Here is a 23,661-nt window from a genome sequence, read left to right as displayed (position 1 = left end):
TACTTGCTTTTTTCTTGCACTTTTTACTGAATTTTTTGCAGGCACCTTAATGTTTAAGGGCATCAGTTGGGTTTAAAGTCCCTGTGTTTCTGAAGACTAGCCAAACTGTCTACTTTTACTCTACTGATGAGGTCAATAAAAGGCTAAACATGCATATCAACAGCTAATGAGGTTTGGTTTTATTGTCCTGAATATAGCCATAAAGACTTAAAAAGTTAAATTTCATAGGCATTCAGAAGCCATGTATCTGCAACATTTTATGTCCTTACGGGTTATTTTTTGTGTGTGTGTGTGTGTGTGTGTGTGTGTGTGTGTGTGTGTGTGTGTGTGTGTGTGTGTGTGTATATATATATATATATATATCTATATATATATATATATATATGGGTCTATATGACTTGGTCGACAGTTCATATGATCGACTGTTTATTTGGTCGACAGTTCATTTGATCGACAAGCATTTGCCCCCTTCCCCAATGTTGTGTGACCCTGGAGTTGATATATATAGTTAGGGGGAGTGTGGGGGGCACAGCCCCTACATTGGGGGGTGTAGGGGGCGAAGCCCCCCACCTAAAATGCTTGTCGATCAAATGAACTGTCGACCAAATAAACAGTCGATCATATGAACTGTCGACCAAGTCATATAGACCCATATATATATATATATATATATATATATATATATATTATATATATATAATCTCATGGGCCTCCATTACAGGAGGTTTAAGGTATCACACAGTGAAAACTCAGTCTTGGCTGGGTGTTTCTTGAAGTTTTTACTGAATGGTTTTGTCTGTTTGAATGTTTTACTCTTTGGTTTGGATATTTTGCAGGCACCTTAATGTTTATGGGCATCAGCTGGGTTTCAGTTGTGTAAAAGCTTACCATAATGGTAATGTCCTTCTCTTCACTGTTGCAGTATTTATTACAATAGGCATCCCCTGCCAAGAATTGTCAGACGTCTGGCCAGTATACCAAAACCTTTTGATTGCTTTAAGGTACGCCATACATCACATGTACGCTCCTCGCATAGCATAGGGCATAAAGGTAATGTCTGGATGTACCATTCTCAGAACTGACAGCCCCAGTAGGAATGCCAGTCCAAGGAGTAGAGAGGAAATCAGTACATCCAGAAGAGAAATGGACCAGTGGGCAGAGGGAGGCAGTGACTACTGCAACGGTGAACAGAAGGACATGTACCATTATGGTAAGATTTTACATAACTGTACTATGCCTTTCCATATCACTGTTACAGTATCCATTGCAACACTGAGAATGCCAAAACTCAGTAAGAACAGAGGGAGGAGGAAGGACCAGCAGTGCTAGGAAGCCATGAAGTATGACCCTAGCAAAACCAGCTCTAGCTCTGGAAATTCCTTCCAACCTGTAGTGCTTGGAAAAAGGTATGCACAGGAGTCTAAGGAGCTGCCTCGAGAACAGAGTTAGTTTCCAAACCCTTGAAAAAGCACCACAACTTTTTTTTTTTTTTTTTTTGAAAAAAAGAAGCCACAACTCTTGTAGAATGAGCCTTAGCAGAAGAAGGAAGGCTCTTACCATGAAAGGAACAATGAAAAGAAATGGCTTTAGAAATCCAAAAAGAAATAGTTTGCTTGGACAAAGCCAATCCTAAGGACGTAAGATGAAAGGAAACAAAGTGCTGATCATATTTATGAAAGTCTTAGTCTTATCCAAATAAAATCGGAGTTGTCTATGCATATTCAACATGTGCAACACCTTCTCACTGGCAGATTATGGGAAAGGGAAAAAAGTGGGCAAATTAATAGACTGATTAAGAGACAATGCATTCACCATAAAAAAGGATTAGTACAAACGAAGGACAAGCCATAAGGGCTTACCCCTCTGGCAGAAGTAAGGGCTAACAAAAGCAGTCTTCCAAGAGCAATGTTCCAAGAAAGCCGAGGCTGCAAACTCAAAAGAAGCCTGGGTCAATTTTTCTAAAACAAAATTAAGATCCCAGGGAGGAGGAACAAGCTACCTGGGAGGCCTAATATAAAGGACACCTTTAAGAAATTGTTTAACTTCGACTCTAAAAGCTAAAGGATGAGATAATGGCAGACAAGCAGGAATAGCTGAAAAGTGGGCCTCAACAGAAGAGAAGGCAACCCAGCATAGAGCACTTCACACAGATAAGACAGAACCAAAGGAACATCCACAGAAAGTGGATCAGATTACAAGAAAGACAACAAACAGACAACCTATTCCATTTGGATAAGTAGGATTTCCTAGTACTGGGTTTCCTGGCCTCCTAGGGTGGTTGTGGTGGTGCAATGATTAGCGTTGCCATCTCCCAGAAACAGGTTCTCCGGTTCAGTTTTCGGCAGGAGTGCCTTTTGTGCAGTCTGCATGGCCTCCCTGCGGTTGTGTGGGTTTCCTCCGGGTGCTCCAGTTTCCTCCCACATCCCAAAGACAAGCTGTAGGTGGACTGGATGCTTTAAAATGGCCCTAAGTGTGAGTGTGTGCATGTGTGTGCCTTCTGTGGAAGGCTGGGCACTGGGCTGGCAACTCAACACCATAAAACTCTACTGTCAATCGTTTTGTGGACCGTTGTTCTGCTGTGGCGACCCCTAACCAGGAAAAGCCAAAAGGAAAAGAAGAAGGGGGGTTTCCTGGTCTCTTGCAGGACCCTAAGCACGTCCTCAGAAAAAAAAAATGTCTATGAAGAATCAAAATCCTATCACCCACAGTATCAGCTGAAGAATGGACAGGTGGGGAAGGATGAGAGATCCCTTGTCTTGTGCGAGTAGGTCCACCTTTTGAGGTGACTTGTGATGATTGCCCTTAGCTAAATGCAAAAGAAGAGAGAACCAATGTTGTCACAGCTAAAAGGGAGTCACCAACAAGATTTTGGAAGCATCCTGTTGTATTCTGAACAGGACTTTTGGAATGAGGGGAAGGGGAGGGAAAGCATAAATAAACACCCCCTTCCAAGAAAAGGAGAGGGTCTCCACCTTTCAAACCAGAGGACCTGGGACTCTGGCACAAAACAGAGGAATGTGTCTGTTCAGAGGGGAGGCAAGAGGATCCATTTGAGGAGTACTCCACTGGTGAACAATGTCGGGAAATACATCCCTGTGAGGCATCCATTTGTGGTATTGAAATATGAACCTGCTCAGAGCATCTGCTACAATGTTTTGACCTGAAGATATGTGCACTGCCTAAAGAGTCACTTGGAACTGGCAGCCAGTCTCCACACTACGAGTGCCAACTGGCAAAGAGGATAAGACATTCCTCCCTCCGTCAATTTGCTGACATACCACATCACTGTGGTATTGTCTGCAAACACCTTGAGAGGGATCCTGGGGAGAAAACAGGGTGAAAGGCCTGAAGAACCAGCAGAAGAGCTCTCATCTCCTTGATGCTGATGTGGTCTTTCTGTTGATGAGGTGACCAGGCTCTCTGCACCTTTAAGGAGCCAAAAATTGAGCCCCATCCTACATCTGAGACATCTGTGAACAGCTCCTGAGAGGGAAGGGGTGGATGAAAATGGAGCTCTGGATTGAGAGTCAACTGCTGAATCCCTCACTGAACTTCCTGCTTGAGACATAGAAGAACAGGAACTAAAACATTGAGGAGATGAGAATGCCAATGCCAAAATGACTTTAGAAACCACTTGTTTTCTTATTTGGAGTTTGGCAAAAGGAGCATAGGAATACTGGAAGCCATGAATCCCAGAGCTCTCAGAAATTCCCTTGCTGTTACTGAGGTCAGAGGAAGAAAGGACTGCAAAAAGAAAATCAGAGTTAGGGCCTTGGAAGGAGGCAGGGATGCCAGTGAAGGAACAGTCTGGATCCTGCACCCCAGAAAGACATGATCCTGAGAAGGAGTCAGAAAGGACTTTTTGAAATTTATAGTGAACTTAGGCTATGCAGAAGTGAAATTTCAAAATGAAGATTTCGCAACAAAGTCTGTGGAGAAGCTGTCTGAAACAGGAGGTCATCCAAGTAGGGAAAGACTTGGGTCTACAACATCCTACAAAAAGCAATCGTAGAAGTGAGGAATTTGGTGAACACCCTTGCGGCAGTAGAAAGGCCAAACGGCAAAGCAGAGAACTTTAAATGCCAGGAAGCAATAGGGAAATATAAAAACTTCATGAAAAAGAGGATGGCTTGGGATATGGAGATAAGCATCCTTGAGATCCAGAGACACCATGTAAGCCTGAGAAAGCAAAAGAGGGAACAAAGTCTGAAGGGACAACATTCGAAAACAGGGAACCTTCAGAAATGTATTTAGATGAGACAGGTCTAAAATTGGACTCCAAGTACCCTCTATCCTGGGTACTAGGAACATTCTGGAGTAATCCCCCCTCCTTCTTTGGGAAACTGGAACTTCCTGAATAGTACCCTGAGTCAAGGGATCCCAAAGCACCCCTGTAAAGAAGGACAGCTGTTCCTGAGGGGGCTGAGGAATTCCCATAAAAAGGGAAGAGATCTCCAGACCATGAAACACACTTGGCAGACAATGGACAGTACCCAGGAGTCAAAGCGTAAATTTTAACCAAACAGGGAGAGATACAGCAAGACGAAGACAACAAGGAATGTGGCTGGGAAGAATATGATAGTCAGACAGTACCTGGTTTATCAGGAAAAGGAGACTTTTGGGGCACAGAAATCTGAGTAGCTTCCCACCTTTCTTGCCCTTGGGGAAGGGTGAGATTGCCTATGAATAAAGGCTGGTTTATTGGGGTAATTTCTCTAAAACATAGGGACAGGAGAAACAAAAACATGTTTAAGTTCCTGTAAAGCCTTGCCCTTATCTTGAAGAGATATAAACAAAGTGGCAGCAGCTTCGCCGAACAAATGTTTATTACTCAGTGAAGCATCCATCCACTTAAGCCAAGAAGCTCTCCTCATCACAGACCCAAAATTAGCATCCCTAGAAGACGCATCTGCTGTATCATAACTACACTTGATGGAATGACGAGTCACCTGGAAGGAAGCCCCCTAACAGGGAAAGAGCAGAATTCTTCCTTTCAGAGTCTTGAAGATTAGAAATTACCTGACAGGTCTGAGAAAGAGGAGCCAAAATGTATCTGTACACATGGGTCTGATAAATGACCACCCTAAAAGCTAAAGTAGCAGAGGTATAAACCTTTTCCCCAACCTTTCCATGGCCCTGCTACCTTTATTAGAAGGCAGTAACTTTGGAGAAGTTAGCAATTGAGATGGATGTCAGAAGCCACAGGCACCACTGAGGGGTCAGCAGAAGGGCACTTATAAAGAAATTTACAGTCCTCAGTCACCCTAAAAAACCTGTCAGGTTTCTTGGGGGCATGACCTGGGAGTCAGGAGCCTTAGAGGCATTAGAAAAGGCATCCTCAGACCCATAATCTAAAGGAGAGGGAATCTGATAGGAGTAGGCAAGGGATTCTTCATCTGAATCCACCTCCTCCTCAGAGGAATCCTGTTCCCTGGGTTTTTTAAGGGGAGTAGAGGACCAAAGAGGAGCTGGAACAGAAATACCCTGAGGAGGTTTTAAAGCTATCAAAGCATTAAACAATCCCTGAGTGAAATTTTGGCATTCACACTGTAGGACTTTAGGAGCTAGAGTAATATGTTTAGTTTTCTGCTTTTTCTTTAATGGGACATCTGCCTTATGATATGCAAAAGGCCCCAACCCCAGATGGCATTCAAGAATGGAAGTGGTGACGACTTCTCTGACTAAAATTTGAGGAACACCCCTAGGACCCTTGGAAATAACCAGCCATGGTTCCCCCTGAATTGGCCAATTCGGATGTCTGCAAGGCCTCCAAGGTGCCTTAGGTCAGAACCCCTGCCTGCCTCCAAAAGAGTCATGTACGAAGAATCCAACGATGAAGATGGGTGAACATCCAGGCTTTCACTCGCCTCAGGAGAGATGTCCGGCAGAGACTGTACAGCAGAAGAATCCTTTATTTATTTTATTTAACATTTGTTGACCGGGAAAGAATATGTCCCAGATTTCTTGGCCTTCTTCTTCATGGATGACTGTCCCTCAAAGCGGGAAGTTCCTGCCATTGTGTCTTTAGCTAAAAGCTTAAGATGCTGATTCTCCAGACACAAAGCCAAAGAAGAAAGCCTACTACGGGGGATCTTGGGAACAAAAGCCTGAAAGATTCAGCAGGACATATGGTTGTGTGGGAATTTGTCTTCCACACTGGCATTTACCTTTCTTGGATGACATGAAACCCCACATGCAACAAAAAGTAAAAGGAAAGATAAGATACAAAAAAACCCAATGGGGTATTTATCTGCAACAGCTTGGTGAACCAGCAACGGAATCAGTGTTCAGACAGACAATCAAGAGATGGTGTTCGGACTGGCAGCAAACAAGCTCTGAGGATGGTATGCCCAGATGTCACCTTTATGGCCTTATGCTACAGTGTACCTTAAAGCAATCCAAAGATTTTGGTATACTGGCTGGACGTCGGGCCGCCCTTGGCAGGGTGTCCCTATTGTAATGAATACTGCAACAGTGAAACAGAAGGACATCCTGCATTTCTGAAGTATAGCCAAACTATCCACTTACGCTGTGCTGAGGAGGTCAATAAAAGGCCGAAACATGCATATCCACAGGTAATGGTGTTTGGCTTTATTGGCCAGAATTTAGCTATAAAGACTTCAAAAGTAAAAAGTTATTGGCATCCAGAAGTTGTGCAGCTGAAATACTTCCATTCCTTAATGGGTCATCTGTATATATCCCACGGGATTCCATCACAGGAGGTTTAAGGTATCACACAGTGAAAACACTAGCTTGGCTGGGTTATTCTTATACTTTTGCATAAAATGAAAATGGTGTGCTCTCGGCTAAAAAAAAATAATAATCATAGTCTGATAAACAGTTCTCTATTTAAATTAAATCAGCTTTTTAACTGCAAACGTACTCCCTTATCCACATAAAACACAGTTCATCCCTGTCCATTTTCATGCATAACTTAAATCTATGGATGGGAAACAGAAAATGTATCCCTGGTCTACTAATGGACAGATGTAGTTCCAAAATGCTTCATCCCATGCATGGGTCCCCTCAAATTATCTATGGCATGATCCTAGCTATTTTCCCATACCCCACCCAGTTTCAAGCAACCAAACAACACACACACCACTCTAAGCCCATCCCACACTCACTCAATCAACATAAGCATCACACTATTAACCTAACCCACCTACCTCAGTTAACAAACACCTTTTTCAGCTGTAGTACAACCAGCTTCACTTCATCACTCCCAAACATTTCTCTCCCACATCTTATTCTGGTACTTCTATATTCACCAAACATTCACCAATGTCACTAATACACTTCACTGTATTATCACTTCTTTTTTTCTCACTATGTCTCATACTACTTCTACACCTTACACCACTACATCCTACTCATACAGTACCAAACCCCACCTCTTGTATAGCTATCCAGCTTCCTAAACACAACTCATATGCCACAATATCTCCCAGTCTTTATTCCATTAACACATTATTCTTCAAACATACAATCCTATCACATACACAGCTAACTCTACAAACTACACTCTTCATAACTCAATTTAACTCTAAGTATAAACTGCTTCAACAACACTACTCAAACAGTACATCCACAATTCCCCAATGTGGAGACATCCACTCCAACTCAGGACCCACTCCAACTACCTTCCCATCTCCCAAACCTCATAAATCCCTAAAGCTCACTACCATTACTATACAAAGTGTCAGAAACAAAATTCCAGAATTCCATGCCTGGATATCACATTCCAGACCCAACCCGAGACATGGCTAAAACCATATATAAAAGACACAGAGTTCCTCCCTCCAGGTATCTCCTACCTAAGGTCTGATAGACCACACAAGAATGGGGGAGGAGTTGCTCTTCTTTATCCTAACTCTTTCACTATCATTCCTTACCCAAACTCCATTCCCCAATTCTCTGCAGCTGAACTCATCATTGCACATCTAAAATGAAACGATTTCAAAAGTCTGTGCCTGATAGCCATTTACATCCCACCCGGCAACAACGTTTCTGTCTTAGAAGAAATATTAGCCTGGACCTCAAATATCCACAGTGAAACTATAATCCTAGGGAATGTCAACATAAACTGGCTAGACCATACAAATTCTTCTCCAAATGCTTCCTTAAACCTCTATAACTTTACTCAGCTCATTACTACCATAACCAGGCCTAGCAATAACACTAACAAAGGCACCTTACTTGACTGGGTCTTATTGTCCGAGCCCAACAAAATTACATCTGCAGGAACTCTACCATGCAATATCAGTGACCATCTGCCTGCCTATATAACACGTGCCATCTCCTCAACCTTACATGAGCACCAGTACAGACCCTCTAGACGGCTAACTAACTTCAACCCTATAAGCTTCAATGAAACATTAAGCAAAATCAATTGGAGCATTCTAAAGTATTTGCCTCTAGATGAAGCAGTTGAATTTTTCAATTCAACTTTCCTCAGTACACTCAACAGAATGGCCCCCCTCTGGAATAAGAGAATCAAAGCAAATTACGCAATTTGGCTTTCTATTGACACACAAAACTTATGAATACCAGAGACCAAGCAAGGGAAAAAATGGCATAACAGTAAAAACCCAACAGACCTCCAGCTTTTCAAACAACTCCACAATCAAGTAAAGCGTCTTGTTATTAATGATAAAAAACAGTACTACTTCCATCTCCAAAACAAACACAACTATAACCCAAAACATTTCTGGAATTCAGACTCCACTCCATTAAACCCTGGCACCAAAAGCAATCCTTGCCCAAACCCTGACAAAACCCCTGCTGAACTAGCTACCCTTTTCAACTCCTACTTCACAGACACTATATCCAAACTTGCTTCCACCTTTCCTACAGCTACTCACAACAGCAACCCCACTTCTACAAACCATACCCCGGAAAAGCCTTCCCACCAGTCTTACTCCTCTCACATTTCCACTTCCACTATTTCTAAACTCCTGCTAAAACTCAAACCTGGTAGCACCGCTCCAGACACTTTACCCCCAGAATACCTTCAAATGTCTGCCAAATCCATCAGCTACCCCATAAGCATTCTCATAAATAGATCTATCCAAGAAACCTATGTACCATCTATTTGGAAGAAAGCTTATGTCATACCCTTACATAAAGGCGGTAATAATTCAGACATCTCAAATTTCCGCCCTATAACCATTCTATCTCCTATTTCTAAAATAATGGAAAAATGTACTCAAATTCAACTCATGGATTACCTATCCCAAAACCAACTACTTTCCACAACTCAGCATGGATTCCGCCCTGGCCATAGTACTACAACTGCTCTCCTATCCTTCTTAGATACTGTTAACCACAGCCGCAATGATGGTAAACTTGTCTCCACACTCTTTCTTGATCTCTCTAAAGCTTTCAACACCATCTCCCATCCTCTCCTCCTTTCTAAGCTCTCACACCTTGGTTTGTCCACACCTATCCTTAACTGGTTCACCAGTTCCCTCACAAACAGACAACAATCCACCAAATGGTTGTACTCTTTCTCTCCTTTTCTCATTACTTCTACCGGAGTTCCCCAAGGATCCATATTAGGCCCCCCTCCTGTTCAGTATTTTTATTAATGACTTTCACTCCACTCTCACTCATGCATCTGTAGTTCAATACACACATGATTCTACTATTATCTGCTTTGGTAACTCTGAAACCGAACTTCTGACCATCACTCAGAATGCTTTCTCTATTACCGAAACCTGGATGAGAAATAATCACCTCACCCTCAACCCAAATAAAACAAAACTCTTGCTCTTTACACCCCAAAAAAGTACCACCATTAATAAATCTGATTTCATCATATTCTCCTCCAACAAGACTGCTTTAGAGGTAGCTTCCCATACTAAGTTACTTGGCATAACCTTAGATGACAACTTAACCTTTGACCAGCACATCCACAACACCATAAAAAAAAATACAAGAAAAACTTGGTACCCTCTACCGACATAAACACTTTTTAAACTACTCTACTAGAAAAACACTTGCCCAAACTTTTCTACTACCTTCTCTCCTCTACAGTGCCCCCATTCTGACAAACATCCAATCATCATTAAAAAATAAAATAGAGAGCTGCTATAACAAAATTGCTAAATTCGTTAATAGAGCAAAATATTCCTCCCACCACTGTCATTCATTACAATCCCTGAACTGGATAGAACTCCCACAACACCTAACTTACATACAACTAGCCACAGCAGACAAATTCATCTATAATTCCTCCAAATGCCCAGCCCTGGTTTCACTTCTGACTCTTTACCAACCAAACCGTTCGCTAAGCTCTGAAAATCAATCACTTATCCAAGTTAAGAGACTTAAACTCCCTGTAGGCCAATACCTTTACTCTTTCACTGTAGCTAAATTCTGGAATGCCCTTCCACCTTCTCTACGGGCTATAAATAATGCCCAGTCATTCAAAAAATCACTCATGCAACATCTCTACTCTCATTGGCTATGCCCTTGCACTATCCCCAATTCCTCAGTCACCTGATTACTAACCGGACTCATCTCTCAGATGCCCACACTCTTCTTCACTCTCCCTGTTGTGCACTCACCCTTAATCACAGCACAGTGTGCCTCCCCCTGCCTCACATGGTGTGTAAAAATTGTGTAAATCCAGATTATCATTATCTGTCTGATCTATTCAATACCTGCCAAGCACCCAAGTCTTTCACAAAATGTTGCTATACATTGCCAATGTTACTGTGTCCCTTCTGACTCCTATATTATTCTATTGTATATTGTTCATAGGTTCGTACTAAGCTAACTGCCCTTGAGAGCCATTTTAAGCCTAGCCAATTATCCCTTGTGAGACTGTTATTAACTCTCTAAATAATCTCTTAATTATGTACATTGTTTTTTTTTTTTTTTTTCGGAGCTTTTCTCCAAGGGCCTCTATTGAAAATGGGCTCATTTCAGCCCAGTGGACTTTCCTGGTTAACAAAAGCAAATAAATAATATGTAATTATCGACCATGGGATGAGTAAGGTCAATCTATAACCAAATGAGATAGGTTACTTTGAGCACAAAAAGGAAAACTGACTAAGCTTACAAGGGCAGCTAGCCTGGTACTTACCTATGAACAGAACAGCAATACAGTCTTTCAAATTGTCTCATTGTAGCTGCAGTATGCCACATTAAGATTAAAGGTAACGACTGTAAAAGAACAAAATTATTTTCTGTTTGCCTACAGAAAAGTCAAGGACTACAAGAAGCATCTCATTGTATCAACTAGACTAAAATAATCCAGATAAATTCCCATCAATTATTTCAGTACTAATAGCAATTACATCTTAAAGAGTTTAAGCAGTTTTAAAAGCAAAGAAAATGAAAACTGCTCACAGCGGCACCATCATTTAAAGGGCCAGAAATGTTCATCTGAATCAGGCAACACTAAACCAAAGAATGATTTTTAACCAAACAGGAAGAGATAGAGAAAGGCGCCTTTCTCTATCTCTCCCTGTTTGGTTAAAAATGAATATTTGGTTTAGTGTTGCCTGAGTCAGATGAATATTTTACCAGTGTAACAGAAATTCCAGAAGCATGGGTGTGCAGATATTGGAAAAGGGTAATGAAAATGTATTTTTAAAAAAACGCAAGCAATAAATTCTTCAAAAAGAAAAAATAGTCTTCAATGTAGAAAGGCAACAAAACATGCTGTAACTCCTGTAAATAGGAATGTTGACAGGTTAGGCAACAAAATCAGCACAGTAAAATAGTTAATGTTTAATGAGCAGAAATGTTACTAAGCATGTTTGTTGTTTATGATCTGGTTAAAAGTTTGTTTCTTATCATATTACTTAATGTGTCAGACAAATATGTCAGTAATGAAACAGTGTTCATGACAATGCAAAAACATATATCATAAGTTAAATTTAGACTCCCAGCAAGACAATAAGTTCAAACTCTTTACAGAAATAAGCAAATTCAAATGACCAATTACAGATCATGCATTTAACAGAAACAAAAAGCCATACTGTGCATATATACAAGATATACACTATTCAGAATTGTCACTAACATTATCATCTGAAAAAGGTTATATTCATATAGGAATCAGAAACAGAATTACAATTCTGAGAAACTACAAACAGAAACCAACCATAGGAAAACGTCATGAATCTAATTTATAATCTATGACAGAATCATATGACTCAAGAATGTAGTTTCAACAACTGTTAAGTTACATGAGCTTAAGTTTGGTTTAAGAACTATTTTCCTGTTGGTCCCTGCTATGCAGTTGCATCACTTTCACAGTTGCCTGTTTTTTTTTTTTTAAAGAAAGAAAGTGATCATCATATGAAAAGTGAATTAAAATAAAATGCACAATGCTAATGCTACCTTTTGGTTTGGGTGGAGTTATATCTTCATGAACAATCTGTTCCACTAATTCTGAAAAACTTTCAGAGAAGAATGGTGGTTTTCCTAAAATTCAAGGCAGACATAAGAAAAATACAGCAATAGTCAGAAAACCAGTGTAGAAAACATTATACCAACAGAAAAAAAGAAAACTTCAGCATCATACTATTTTTTTTTTATTTTCAGTAAGCTTTATAAAGGTATTTACATACAAATGTCTGACAAGGTGTAAACTATATACATCTAGTACAGAAAAGGAGACAGAGTGACATGAGGCCATTGTGTACATGCTTTCAACCCTCCTGACCACATACAAGAAATGCCTAGTATTGAACTGCCACACTGTCATTTGGGAACATACGCCTTCATCCCTGCATAAAAAAGGAAGCACTGGAGAAGTTGGCATGGGGGAGGTGGGAAACGAAAGGCAATTGTAGTTTGCTCACCACAGAGGGAGGGGACCACAGGTGGTCCACTGAAAGAACTGTGATGATATTGCTTGCACTGGCAGCATAACATGTACTAGGGGTCACAGTGTGTATAAGCATAAATTTGCTTCCTGATGTCAAGCATTATGCTGAAGTCCAGTCACAACAAGTTTAGGGAGGTAAGTTAAAAGCCTACCTCCAACAGTATATAATGGAGCCACTGTCTTTTTATACATCTTTACTGAATCCTGTTTCAAAAGTGACCTGGATACACATACATTAATAGAAGAAAAAAATAGTAACATTTTTACACAGTATATACAAAGTTATAGTAAATTTTTTTAAACAGTATATACAAAGTTTTGTTTTTAACAATTATCATTCACTCCAAAAGTACATAAATTGCTCAATTCCTGCCATGCTTTAAACAGCACTCCTTCCCCTTCTGAAGATCAATCGGCATGTATGTACATCTTTCACAAGCTGCATTTATTTTTATATAATTTGCTCCTTCTCTGTTATAATCCCACCTCCAGTTCTTTTACTGCCTTCACACTATTCAGTACTTCATATACAGTTGGCTTAGTTTTTTTATATCCGTTTTCTAATAATTCTTTTTTTTGGCAACTAATAGCATTAAACTTTGTAAGGTCTTACTATGTCTAGGCAATTCATTTCCCATGTACCAGTTCAAAAGAGTAATTTCCTTCGTTACAATGAATTGCTTCCACAAAATTTATGATAAAGTACTCTGTAGGGAATTTTTTAAATGTCAACCTGTTATATTCCCAAATATGTTTCCAATTATCTCTTTTCTATTACACCACCAGCAGTTGCCATCAACCATAGGAAAATTCTCTGAGGTCTCCTTGGGGTGTAAAAATAACTTTGCAAACATCCTAAACCTTGTGGGCATTGCTGCTTACTTGGTTAGCCATAGAAATGTCATCCATTGTTCCAATGTAAACTGCCTTTCCAATCTCCATTCCCAATCTTTTCTAATCTTCTCTAATTGATTCTTAAAGTTATCATTGAATATTACATATGCTCAACTACTTATCCTTTTTTTAACAGCAGCTTCTGTTCTAGACCCATCTAAAAACCTGGTCTTTCAATTTGTATCTCCCTATCCATTTTTCTTTGCTTATATTCTGTTGTTGATCCCTGACATGGAAGGCAGTCTTTAATATAAAGTACAAACTTCTGCTTGCTTACACCACTCTGATGCCCTGGTTCCCTTGTTAATTTTCTCTAGTAAGTTCCAGCCCTCTCTTACATATTTTCTATACTCCTACTTGAAATCATCCCTACATGTAAACTTTCACTTCTCCATTTCTGTGTTGGCTTAGTTCTTAGAATACTTTCTGCTACTGTATAAATACAATATTATGCCTGGATGTAAGTATTCCCTTAAGGACATGAATACAAAATCCTAGTCCCCTTATTTCTTGAACTCCATCCCTGGTTCATCATCTTTCATCATCATCACCTCTTTCCACATTGATTTTATAGCCATCTGCTTGTGCTATGCATATAAGCCTTAACTATGTAGCTCTAAAGTATCCCTTCATATATGGTAAATCCAAACCACATTATTCAAAGGGGATGTGATGATGTGAGGTAGTGCCAGCTATGCCAGAGAGAGTAGGGCAGTGCATGTGCAACATATGCCAGCATACCTAAATGGAGTTTTTTTTAAAGAATTTTTGTCTCATTTGAATATAAAACTGATTTGTACAAATGCTTGTGTTGGTGGGTCTTGCTGGACAGAAAAGAAATATACATGTATGTCAGACTGTATTATTGTTAACTGCTGAAGTTTATATATTTTAACAGAGAATACTGGAAGGAGGGGGGTTATGCTCAACCCAGCTAACCTTAAGAAAAATACATTGAAATTAAATTACTTGGTTTAAGCCAAAAAGATTTTATCTCACAGGTATGAATGCAGCCAGAGACACAATGTCCAGGCTATGAGCCTACTTTTATTGTCCTTAGCGGTGAACTAATTGCTACCCTGGGGTGCCACAGTATGGCTTGTTAGTCTCTGTTGGAAGGGTGGAAGCAGTGGAATTATCTTTTTACAGTCTTCAGATGCTGGAATAAACCTTAGCAAAGCTTTATGCGTGAATTGTGACACATCTTTGCCAGATCCTGGCTCAAGTTTCTAGTAAATGGGTAGTGTGGGAACCACAGAATCAGGTGACCAGATATGATGTCAGTTTGCAGCCAGCACTGAAATTATATTTTGATACTAGTCAGAGATGTGACAGACTTACTCAGCACTCTGTTTTGGAACTGATAAGACCACTCATCCACTTTATCTTGTCTTGTTTTAGTAAGTAACTTAATTACGGATGAGTAACTCTTCATTCAGTTAGGAAAATATAGGGAGATTAGCTAAAATTATTGTTTTTCTGTATCTGTCGGAGTCTTTCCATATGTTTTTTTTTTTTTTTTTTTTTTTATATTTCCTGTGAATCAAAACTCTGGTGTTTACTGTAAATAAATACTCAGTATTCTACTTTTTTATTATATACATCTAAACTCTTCATTGTGGTTGGTCTGTTAAAAAAATATTGTAACTTTTGGAGTACTCACATTTATTTATTGGTACTATGGCATCACGCTCCCAAAAGTCTCATTGATTGATTAACACTACCATTTGTATAAGTACTGACTTTATAAAGAGTAATTGGATACCGTGGTAAGAGCCTTAAAGTAGCTGACTGTTGGCAGTGAATCTACCTTATAGTCTTGGCGGATGTGACATAGTAGGGTAAATCTGTGCCAGCCTTTCCCAGGTGTGTGTTTATGTGTGTGTGTGTGTGTGTGTGTGTGTGTGTGTGTGTGTGTGTGTGTGTGTGTGTGTGTGTGTGTATGTGTATGAAAATCAAATCTCAAAGACTGTGTCAGCTACTTGAAACAGGGACACCAGAGCAATGATTTCTCCAGACAGAAGGGTGAGGTCTTATTTGGGGCCTAGAGTAGAAGTCCAGCCCCAGGACTGGATTGTGCTCCCTGTGTGCTTTTAGGGGAAATTGTGCTTGGTGCAGAGAGCTGCATCTGAAAAAAGTGTGTATCTATTTTTTTTTTCTAAATGAATTTTCCTCACCAGTGTCGGTGGCGAGGACTGAGGCTCCTTGATTACCGGCCCACAGGAGGGAAGTCACATTCTGGAAAGCAGTGGCATGGGTATTAATTAATCTTCTGTAGCCTGTAAGCAGTTGTCACTCAAGATGTGTGCTCTCTCAGCAACCACAAGGTAAATATAAAGAGTTTAATTTTTCACAACAATTTTATTTATTTTTGTTAGTTTAGTTGTCAGGGAAAGCTGTCAACAGAGGATAAGGCTAGGTCTGCAAATCAAAAGGACTGGTGCATGGTCAACCTGACTAGAGAGGAAATGGTTTCAGCCTTAGTTGCAGCTATAAAATACACCAGAAACCAGGAGGGCAACCAGTATGGCATTGAGGATGTGCAGCCCTCTGAAGCAGTACAGTTCACCTTTTCCTCAGAGGATTTAAAAACCCATCTGGAGTTAGAGAGACTTGAACTGGAGGCAAAACACATGGAAATAGAATTGGCAGAGATACTGCGGCATTTGGAAGTTAAAGAAAATTAGAGACTGTGGTGTTCGGAGACCAAAGATTATGAGAAGCATCGCCGACATTTGAGGGATATTCTGACTCTTCAATAGGAACATGGAAGTAATGGGGAAGGGAATAACCAAATTCCAGAAGTAACAAAGGTCAGTAAATTTCTTCCACAGTATAAAAAAGGCGATAATTTTGATAGTTTTATTCATACATTTGAAAGAAAATGAAAACAGTATAATGCTGACTAAGGGATCTGGTACAGTTCCTGACCCCCTTACTCCACGGTAAAGTTGTAACTGATGTTTCTAAATTGTCTGATACCAATTGTTTAAATTATGACAAGGTTAAACAATATTTACTGGAATGTTTTAAGTTATCTTACAGAAAATGTTTCATGAGCATAGATGCAAGGCAGAGAAAAGTGTATGTGATTATATTACCAAGCTAAGCACTTATTTCATAGGTGGGCGAACAGGTGTCAGGTCACCACATTTGAAAGGTTGGCAGGCCTTTTGTTGTGGTAATAAGCCCTCATCACTTTGCCTGAGGACATAAGAATGTGGTTGACAGACCTGGGGTGTAAGTCTGCAGATGAGCTGGGGAGAAAAGGGGGATCTCTACTTAACAAGCAGGGCACCACTGCACAAGAAGGGGATACCCAGTGCTGCACATGGATATAAGGGAACTATGGTGGGTGGCCCAAATCACCCCAACAGAGTCCACCAGTAACAGAGGAAGCCACTATTTCAGGTACATGGCCATGATCAAAGTTTAGATGTTTTAAATGTAACCAGAGGGGTCATGTAGCATGCGGATGTTCACTGAAACAAAATGGAGAACAACAGGTGGAGGAACCAGCAAATGGGAATACTAGTATGCCAGTGGTAAATTGTATGGAGACAACTGGGTACCAAACTACCATTGGAGTTTGTATCCTATCTTAGTGGGTGAAAAACAAGCCACTGTTAGTGAGACAGCCTCTGACACAAATATTGTGAAGCCTGCAGTGGTTAAACAGAAGCTGTACTTGCTTGGGCAGTCCAGCTTTAGGAGGGACCCCTTTCCAAATACCTTTGACTAGGGTTCACCTTGACTGGGAGGGTGGAAAAGGAAGCATACAATAGGTGTGCTTGAGGATATCCCTGCAGATGTCTTGATAGGGAATGATTCTGATAATGCAGTACCTTGTGTACATGCAGTTACACACAGTCAGGCTTGGAGACAAGCATGTGGGTCTGTAGCCTGAGGGAGATCCAAACAGGCCTCACACCTCAAGCTGGGGCTGGTGATGTGGCTATTTCAGGGAGGGGAGCTACCCTGTAGCAGTGAGCCTGAAGGTGAGCTACAGCTGCTGATAGGTAGTGATGTTCCTTTGGACAGAGTGAATGTAAGGGCAGAGGTGAGTGATAGTACCCAGGCTGACAGTGAGGCACTGCTGTCAGAAGATACCAGACTACCTGTGGAAGGGGGAGCCAGGAAGGGTCAGAAAGAGTTGAGAAAGGCTCAGCTCTCAGACCCTACATTACAAGGCTTGAATGAGGTAGCTAAGGAGGCACCTGATTCTCAAGGAAAACAGCAGTCTGTATACTGGAACAAAGGGTTACTGTATAGAGAGTGGACCCTTGATAGAGGGCTAGAAGGTGAAATAATACAGCAATTGGTAGTGCCCAGAACCTACCATCTGGCACTTCTAACCACAGTCCATGACATTCCTTTTGCAGGTCATATGGGCATAAAGTGTACCAAGGGATGTATTATGCAGAACTTTTATTAGCCTAGCATTGCAAGGGATGTAACAGGGCACTGCAGAAATGGTGAGCAGTGCCAAAAATTTGGCAAGGCAAAGCTCCTTTGATGCCTTTGCCAGTGATTCAGGAGGCATTTCAGAGGGCAGCGATGGATATTATGGGACCTCTGAATATCCCAAGTTCCACCGGGAAGAAATACATCCTAGTGGTAGTAGATTATGCTACTAGATACCTTGAAGCAGTAGCTCTGTCCGTCCATCGAGGCAGAGGTGGCGGCAAATACTTCATTAGATATTTTCAGCAGGGTAGGTTTCTCGAGAGAAATACTGACTGACAGAGGTGCAAAGTTCTTGTCAGACCTGCTGGCTTGTCTGTGGGAACACTGTGGGTGAAGCACCTAAAGACAACCCCCAGACTAATTGCCTTGTGGAGAGGGTAAACTCTACGCTAAAGACCATGCTAAGGGCATTTGAAGACCAGTTTAAGAGAGACTAGGTCAAATATTTGCCCCATCTGCTGTTTGCATACAGAGAAATACCCCAGGAATTCACAGGTTTTTCACCCTTTGAGTTGCTGTATGGGCATAGAGTGAGGGGGCCCTTGGATATGACTTGTGATGAGTGGGAGGGAGAGTGTGCATACCACAAGGACTCTGTTGTGGCATATAACCTAAACCTCAGAACAAGGCTTAGGGAGCACATGGGCTTGGCCCAGGAAAACCTGGCAGGAGCTCAACAGTAGAAAAAGGTCTGGTATGATAGAAATGCTTGAGCTCAAGAGTATGCTGTGGGACAGCACGTTATGGTGCTCATTCCTGTCAGAAACAATATGCTGCGGGTAGCTAAGGAAGGACACTTCAAAGTGGTAAAAAAGCTCAGGGATGTTAACTATATCATAAAACTACTAGGCAGGAGCACAAATTGTACCATGTTAACATGATGAAGCCTTACCATGACAGGGAGACCCTTGTGTTGACTATTTGCAGGGGGCGTCAGGAGGAGTCTGAGGGGGATCTGGTGAATGATCTCCTCAGTGAAGGTCAGACTGACACCTCAGTAGAAGTGGTAGCAGTGTCCCAGTGGCTATCCCCTACCCAGGTTCCAGAAATCCGAGCAGTGTTACAGGATTTTGGGGACACGTTCACTAAAAAACCTGGATGCACCCACCTGGGGCAGCACCGTAGTGAGGTCACCAATGCCAACTGCAAATGGGACCTCAAGACTGGGTATGGGTTAATGTATTCCCCGACAGGCTCATTTCTCTCAAGCAACATTTCTCCATGGTCACTTGAAAAACTTGCTTGAGTCTTCAAAGGAGTGAGAGATGTGATAATGTGAGGTAGTGGCAGCTTTGCTAGAGAGAGTAGGGAAGTGCATGTGTAACATATGCCAGCATAACTAACTGGAGTTTTGTAAATAATTTTATGTCATGTGAATATCAAACTGATTTGTACAGATGCTTGTGTTAAAAATGCATCAACAGTGGGTCCTGCTGGACAGAAAAGAAAAATACAAGCATGTCAGACTATACTGTTAATTGTCGAAGTGTATCTATTTTAACAGAGGATGCTGGAAGGGAAGGTCTTACTCTCAAGCCCAGTTAACCTTAAGAAAAATAGCTTGAAAGTAAATTACTTCATTTAGGGCATAAAGATTTTATGTCACAGGTCTGAATGCAGCCTGAGATGTAATGTCTGGGCTGGGATCCTGCTCTTATTGTCCTCAGTGGTAGACAATTTCTACCCTGGGGTGTCAGAGAATGGCTTGTTAGTTTCAGCAAGATGGGTGGAAGTATTAGAAATGTTTTAGTCTCCAGATGCTGGAATAAACCTTAGCAAAGCTCTAGTGTGAATTGTAGATCTGTGCCAGATCCTGGATCAAGTTTGTAGTGAATGGGTAGTGTGGTAAACAGACAATCAGGTGACCAGATGTGATGTCATTTTGTAGCCAGCACTGAAATTGTATTTAGATACTAGTGAGAAATGTGACAGACTCACTCAGCACTCTGTTTTGGAACTGACAAGACCACTCACCCATTCCATCTTGTCTTGTTTTAGTAAATAATTTAAGTAGAGAACAGTAATTCTTCAGTCAGTTAGGAAAATATAGAGAGAATAGCTAAACATATTGCTTTCTGTATCTGTCCGAGTCTTTCCATCTGGGTTATTTTTTTTATATTTCCTGTGAATTGAAACTGTGGTGTTTATTTTAAACAGATACTCGGTACTCTCATTTTTTTTATTATTAAATATATAACCCTTCATTGTGGCTGGTATGTTACAAAATACTGTAACTTTTGAGAGTACTTGCATTTATTTAGTGGTACTGTGGCATCACACTACTGAAAGTCTTGCCAAATGGTTAACACTACCATTTGTATAATTATTAACTTTATTAAGGAAAATTTGGTACTCTGGTAAGAGCCTTAAAGTAGCTGGCTGGTGGCAGTGAATCTACCTTATAGTCTGGGTGGAGGTGGCACAGTGGGTAAATTGGTGCTAGCCCTTCCCAGGTGTGTATGTGTGTGTGTGTGTGTGTGTGTGTGTGTGTGTGTGTGTGTGTGTGTGTGTGTGTGTGTGTGTGCGTGTGCGTGTGTGTGTGTGTGTGTGAGCTACTTGGAGAAGGGACACAGAGCAATGATTACTGCAGAAAGAAATGTGGAGTCTTATTTGAGGCCTAGAGTGGAAGTTCAGCACCAGGATTGGAGTGTGCTCCCTGTGTACTATTACGGAAAATTGTGCTTGATGCAGAGAGCTGCATCTGAAAATACTGTGTGTATCTATTTTTGTTCTAAGTGAATGTTCCTCACCGGTGTCAGTGGTGAGGAATGATACTCCTTGATTACTGACCCAGAGGAGGGACATCACAGGGGAAATCAAATCCCACTAAACTCTTCCCCTTTCCTTTCAAAAGAAAATTCCCAAATAAAATTCTTCAACTCATTATTAATTAGTGTTCAAAATTTCTTTTCTGGATGATAAAAAAATATATATGTATGTAAAACTAAAGGGAACGAAAACATTTTCACTTCTTGTATCTATCAATATCCATAACAAAAAAAGTTATGTACTTACTACAACGTTCTATCTGTGTTGTCTATTTTCATTCCTCCTCAACTGTTGGTTCTGATCTGATACTTGGAACCGACTCAGATGTTACTTTAGCTCTTGGCCACCAAAAACCTCTCAAGCTTATCTCTTATCCATAATGCACCAACCCCTAACATACCCCATATCTTGTCGGCTGTTTTACCTAAAGTAGAACATACTAATATATATTTTCCTATAGAAGAAACTAATTCCTGGATGGACTTTAAGGAAGGATATTCCTGAGCACAGTTGAGCCAAAGACTGCTCTTCCCCTCGAGACCAGATCTAGTTTGTAATGAGTAATAATGGTATGAGGATTAGCCCAAGTTGCAGCCACACATATGTCGTCCATGGAAGCTCTACAGAGGAACACTGTAGAAGTAGTCATAGGCCTAGTTGAACTGGATCTTAAAGGCCTTGGTAAGGATAGCCCAGTTTGTTGTAGATAAATGATATGCAATCTATTACCATTTGGCTAAAGCTACCTTTGCAAATGATTTGCCCAATTAAGAATATGCAAAGGAAACAAATAATTGATCTGTCTTCCAAACTTCTTCTGTTCTATTAGGTAAAAACTTAACTCTATGTGGATATCCAATAAATGCAACAAACATTCACCTTTGTTCATAAATTTAAGAAATAAAACTAGCAGATTAATTAACTGGTTAATATTGGATTCTGACACCACCTTAGGAATAAAGAAGGCTTTGTACATAATGATACTCTATCCTTAAGAAAAAACAAGTAGGGAGGTTTAAAGGACAATGCTTGAAGTTCTGAAGTTCTTCTAGCAGAGATAATGGCTACTAGAAACATAGTTTCCCAAGTCAAAGGGGGGAATGAATTAAAGCCTGCAGTACAGATTTAAATCTCATGGTGGGGTAGGATATTTATAAGGAGGACGGTGCTACTCAAAAAAAGCCTTACAAAGCTTAGATGAAGCCAAAGAAGAACTGTCAAACCCAATATGAAAACTGGAAATTACTGCTAATTGAACTCTAATTGTTGAGGAGCTAGCTCCCACATTAAAAATCGTTGCCAAAAACTCAAGAACACTTTGTATGGGAGATGAGAAGGGGTCAATGCATTTCTGATGTGACCAAAAAACAAACCTTTTCCATTTACTTCTGCAAAGTTTTCTTGTAGAAGGCTTATCGGAAGATAAAAGTCGATGACAGGCAGGGGAGAAGAGCATCAGTTGTCTGGTTATTAATGGAACTGGAGAAACCATGCTGTTAGCTTGAGGTTTGAGATATCCAGATGAATCATGCCCGTCATAACAGACAGGCGGTCTAGAATCAGATACAGAATTCAAGGTGGGTAAAGGAGATGACACAAAAGGAAGGAACAGGTTTTGTATTTCTAATGCTGCTGCTTTCCTCTGAAAGGGTGAAACATAGGGAATGATGCACACAGGTGGAGGTGGTAGGGAAAGGGAATTATATACCCTCTGGAAATAATCCTCTGCACCCATGTATCTTTTGCTGTATCTAGCCAGGGTCTCTGGTACAGAAATAAATGACTCCTGACTGCCTCCAGAGATGGACAATTGACCCTCCTTTCAGGGGTGCAGGGTGGGTCTACTGGAGAAGGAATCTCTGGACCCCTGGTTTTGCAGGCCTCCTCTGTCTCATAGGCGTCATCGACCATTTGAGTTTCCTCCTCTATCCCTGGAGGAACTTTCTCCACATGGACCTTGGAAAGGACACTGGGATTTCTTGAACCACATTTTTTGACATCCTCAATGATTCCTACAGAAGGATCATGGAGGAGTCGAAAAACATATGCCCACTGCAGACAGGGTATTTCCATCTTTATCAGACCTGCAGTGTGTGTCTTTAGGGCAAAATACAAACTGCCATCAAAGGTTGCATTAATGAACGAAGACTTGAAGGGATTTGCAAAATCACACAAGTGCATCCAGACATGCAAACTAATGAAAATACCTGAACCTGCCACCCTTGAGGCACCTTCAACTGTGTGCAAGATAGGTGAATTAGAAATAGACTGTAGAGTAGCCAACTCAGAGGCCACAGAAGTCTGAGCCATGGCAGTATTGGTCCCAAGAAAAGATTTCGGGAGTTTCTTTATCAAATTCCTTTCTAGTCTCATAAAGTGTGCCAGACAGTTCAGCGAACTAAAGGCAAAAGTCGCTTAAGCACATAAGCTTCACAAATCTCTTCAGCACACTAGACTCTCTGTTAGGGGGATGGACAGAGGAACTTTGCTCAGCAAGATCCTTCTTTGTGGCCATCGAAGATATATATATATATATATATATATATATATATATATATATATAAAACGTGTAAGTATATATATATATATATATATATATATATATATATATATGTGTGTGTATGTGTGTGTGTGTGTGTGTGTGTATGTGTATATATATATATATATATATATATTAAAAATAT

At 40.6% G+C, this 23,661-nt stretch overlaps 1 protein-coding gene across 1 annotated transcript in view; it reads right to left on the bottom strand.

Annotated features, from left to right (window-relative positions):
* The window catches only part of ULK4 (unc-51 like kinase 4), a 4,087,308-nt gene that overhangs the window by 3,604,641 nt on the left and 459,006 nt on the right, over positions 1 to 23,661 (bottom strand). The window contains exon 7 of the mRNA XM_044064733.1: positions 12,358 to 12,441. Within this exon, the coding sequence (XP_043920668.1) occupies positions 12,358 to 12,441 (84 nt within the window). The remainder of the gene's footprint in view (positions 1 to 12,357; positions 12,442 to 23,661) is intronic.

This window comes from Protopterus annectens, chromosome 3.part0, assembly GCF_019279795.1.
Source record: "Protopterus annectens isolate FY-2018-M chromosome 3.part0, PAN1.0, whole genome shotgun sequence".
NCBI lineage: Eukaryota > Metazoa > Chordata > Ceratodontiformes > Protopteridae > Protopterus > Protopterus annectens.
Note: the sequence above shows the minus strand (reverse complement) of the source record. Positions and strands in the feature narration are given on the sequence as shown.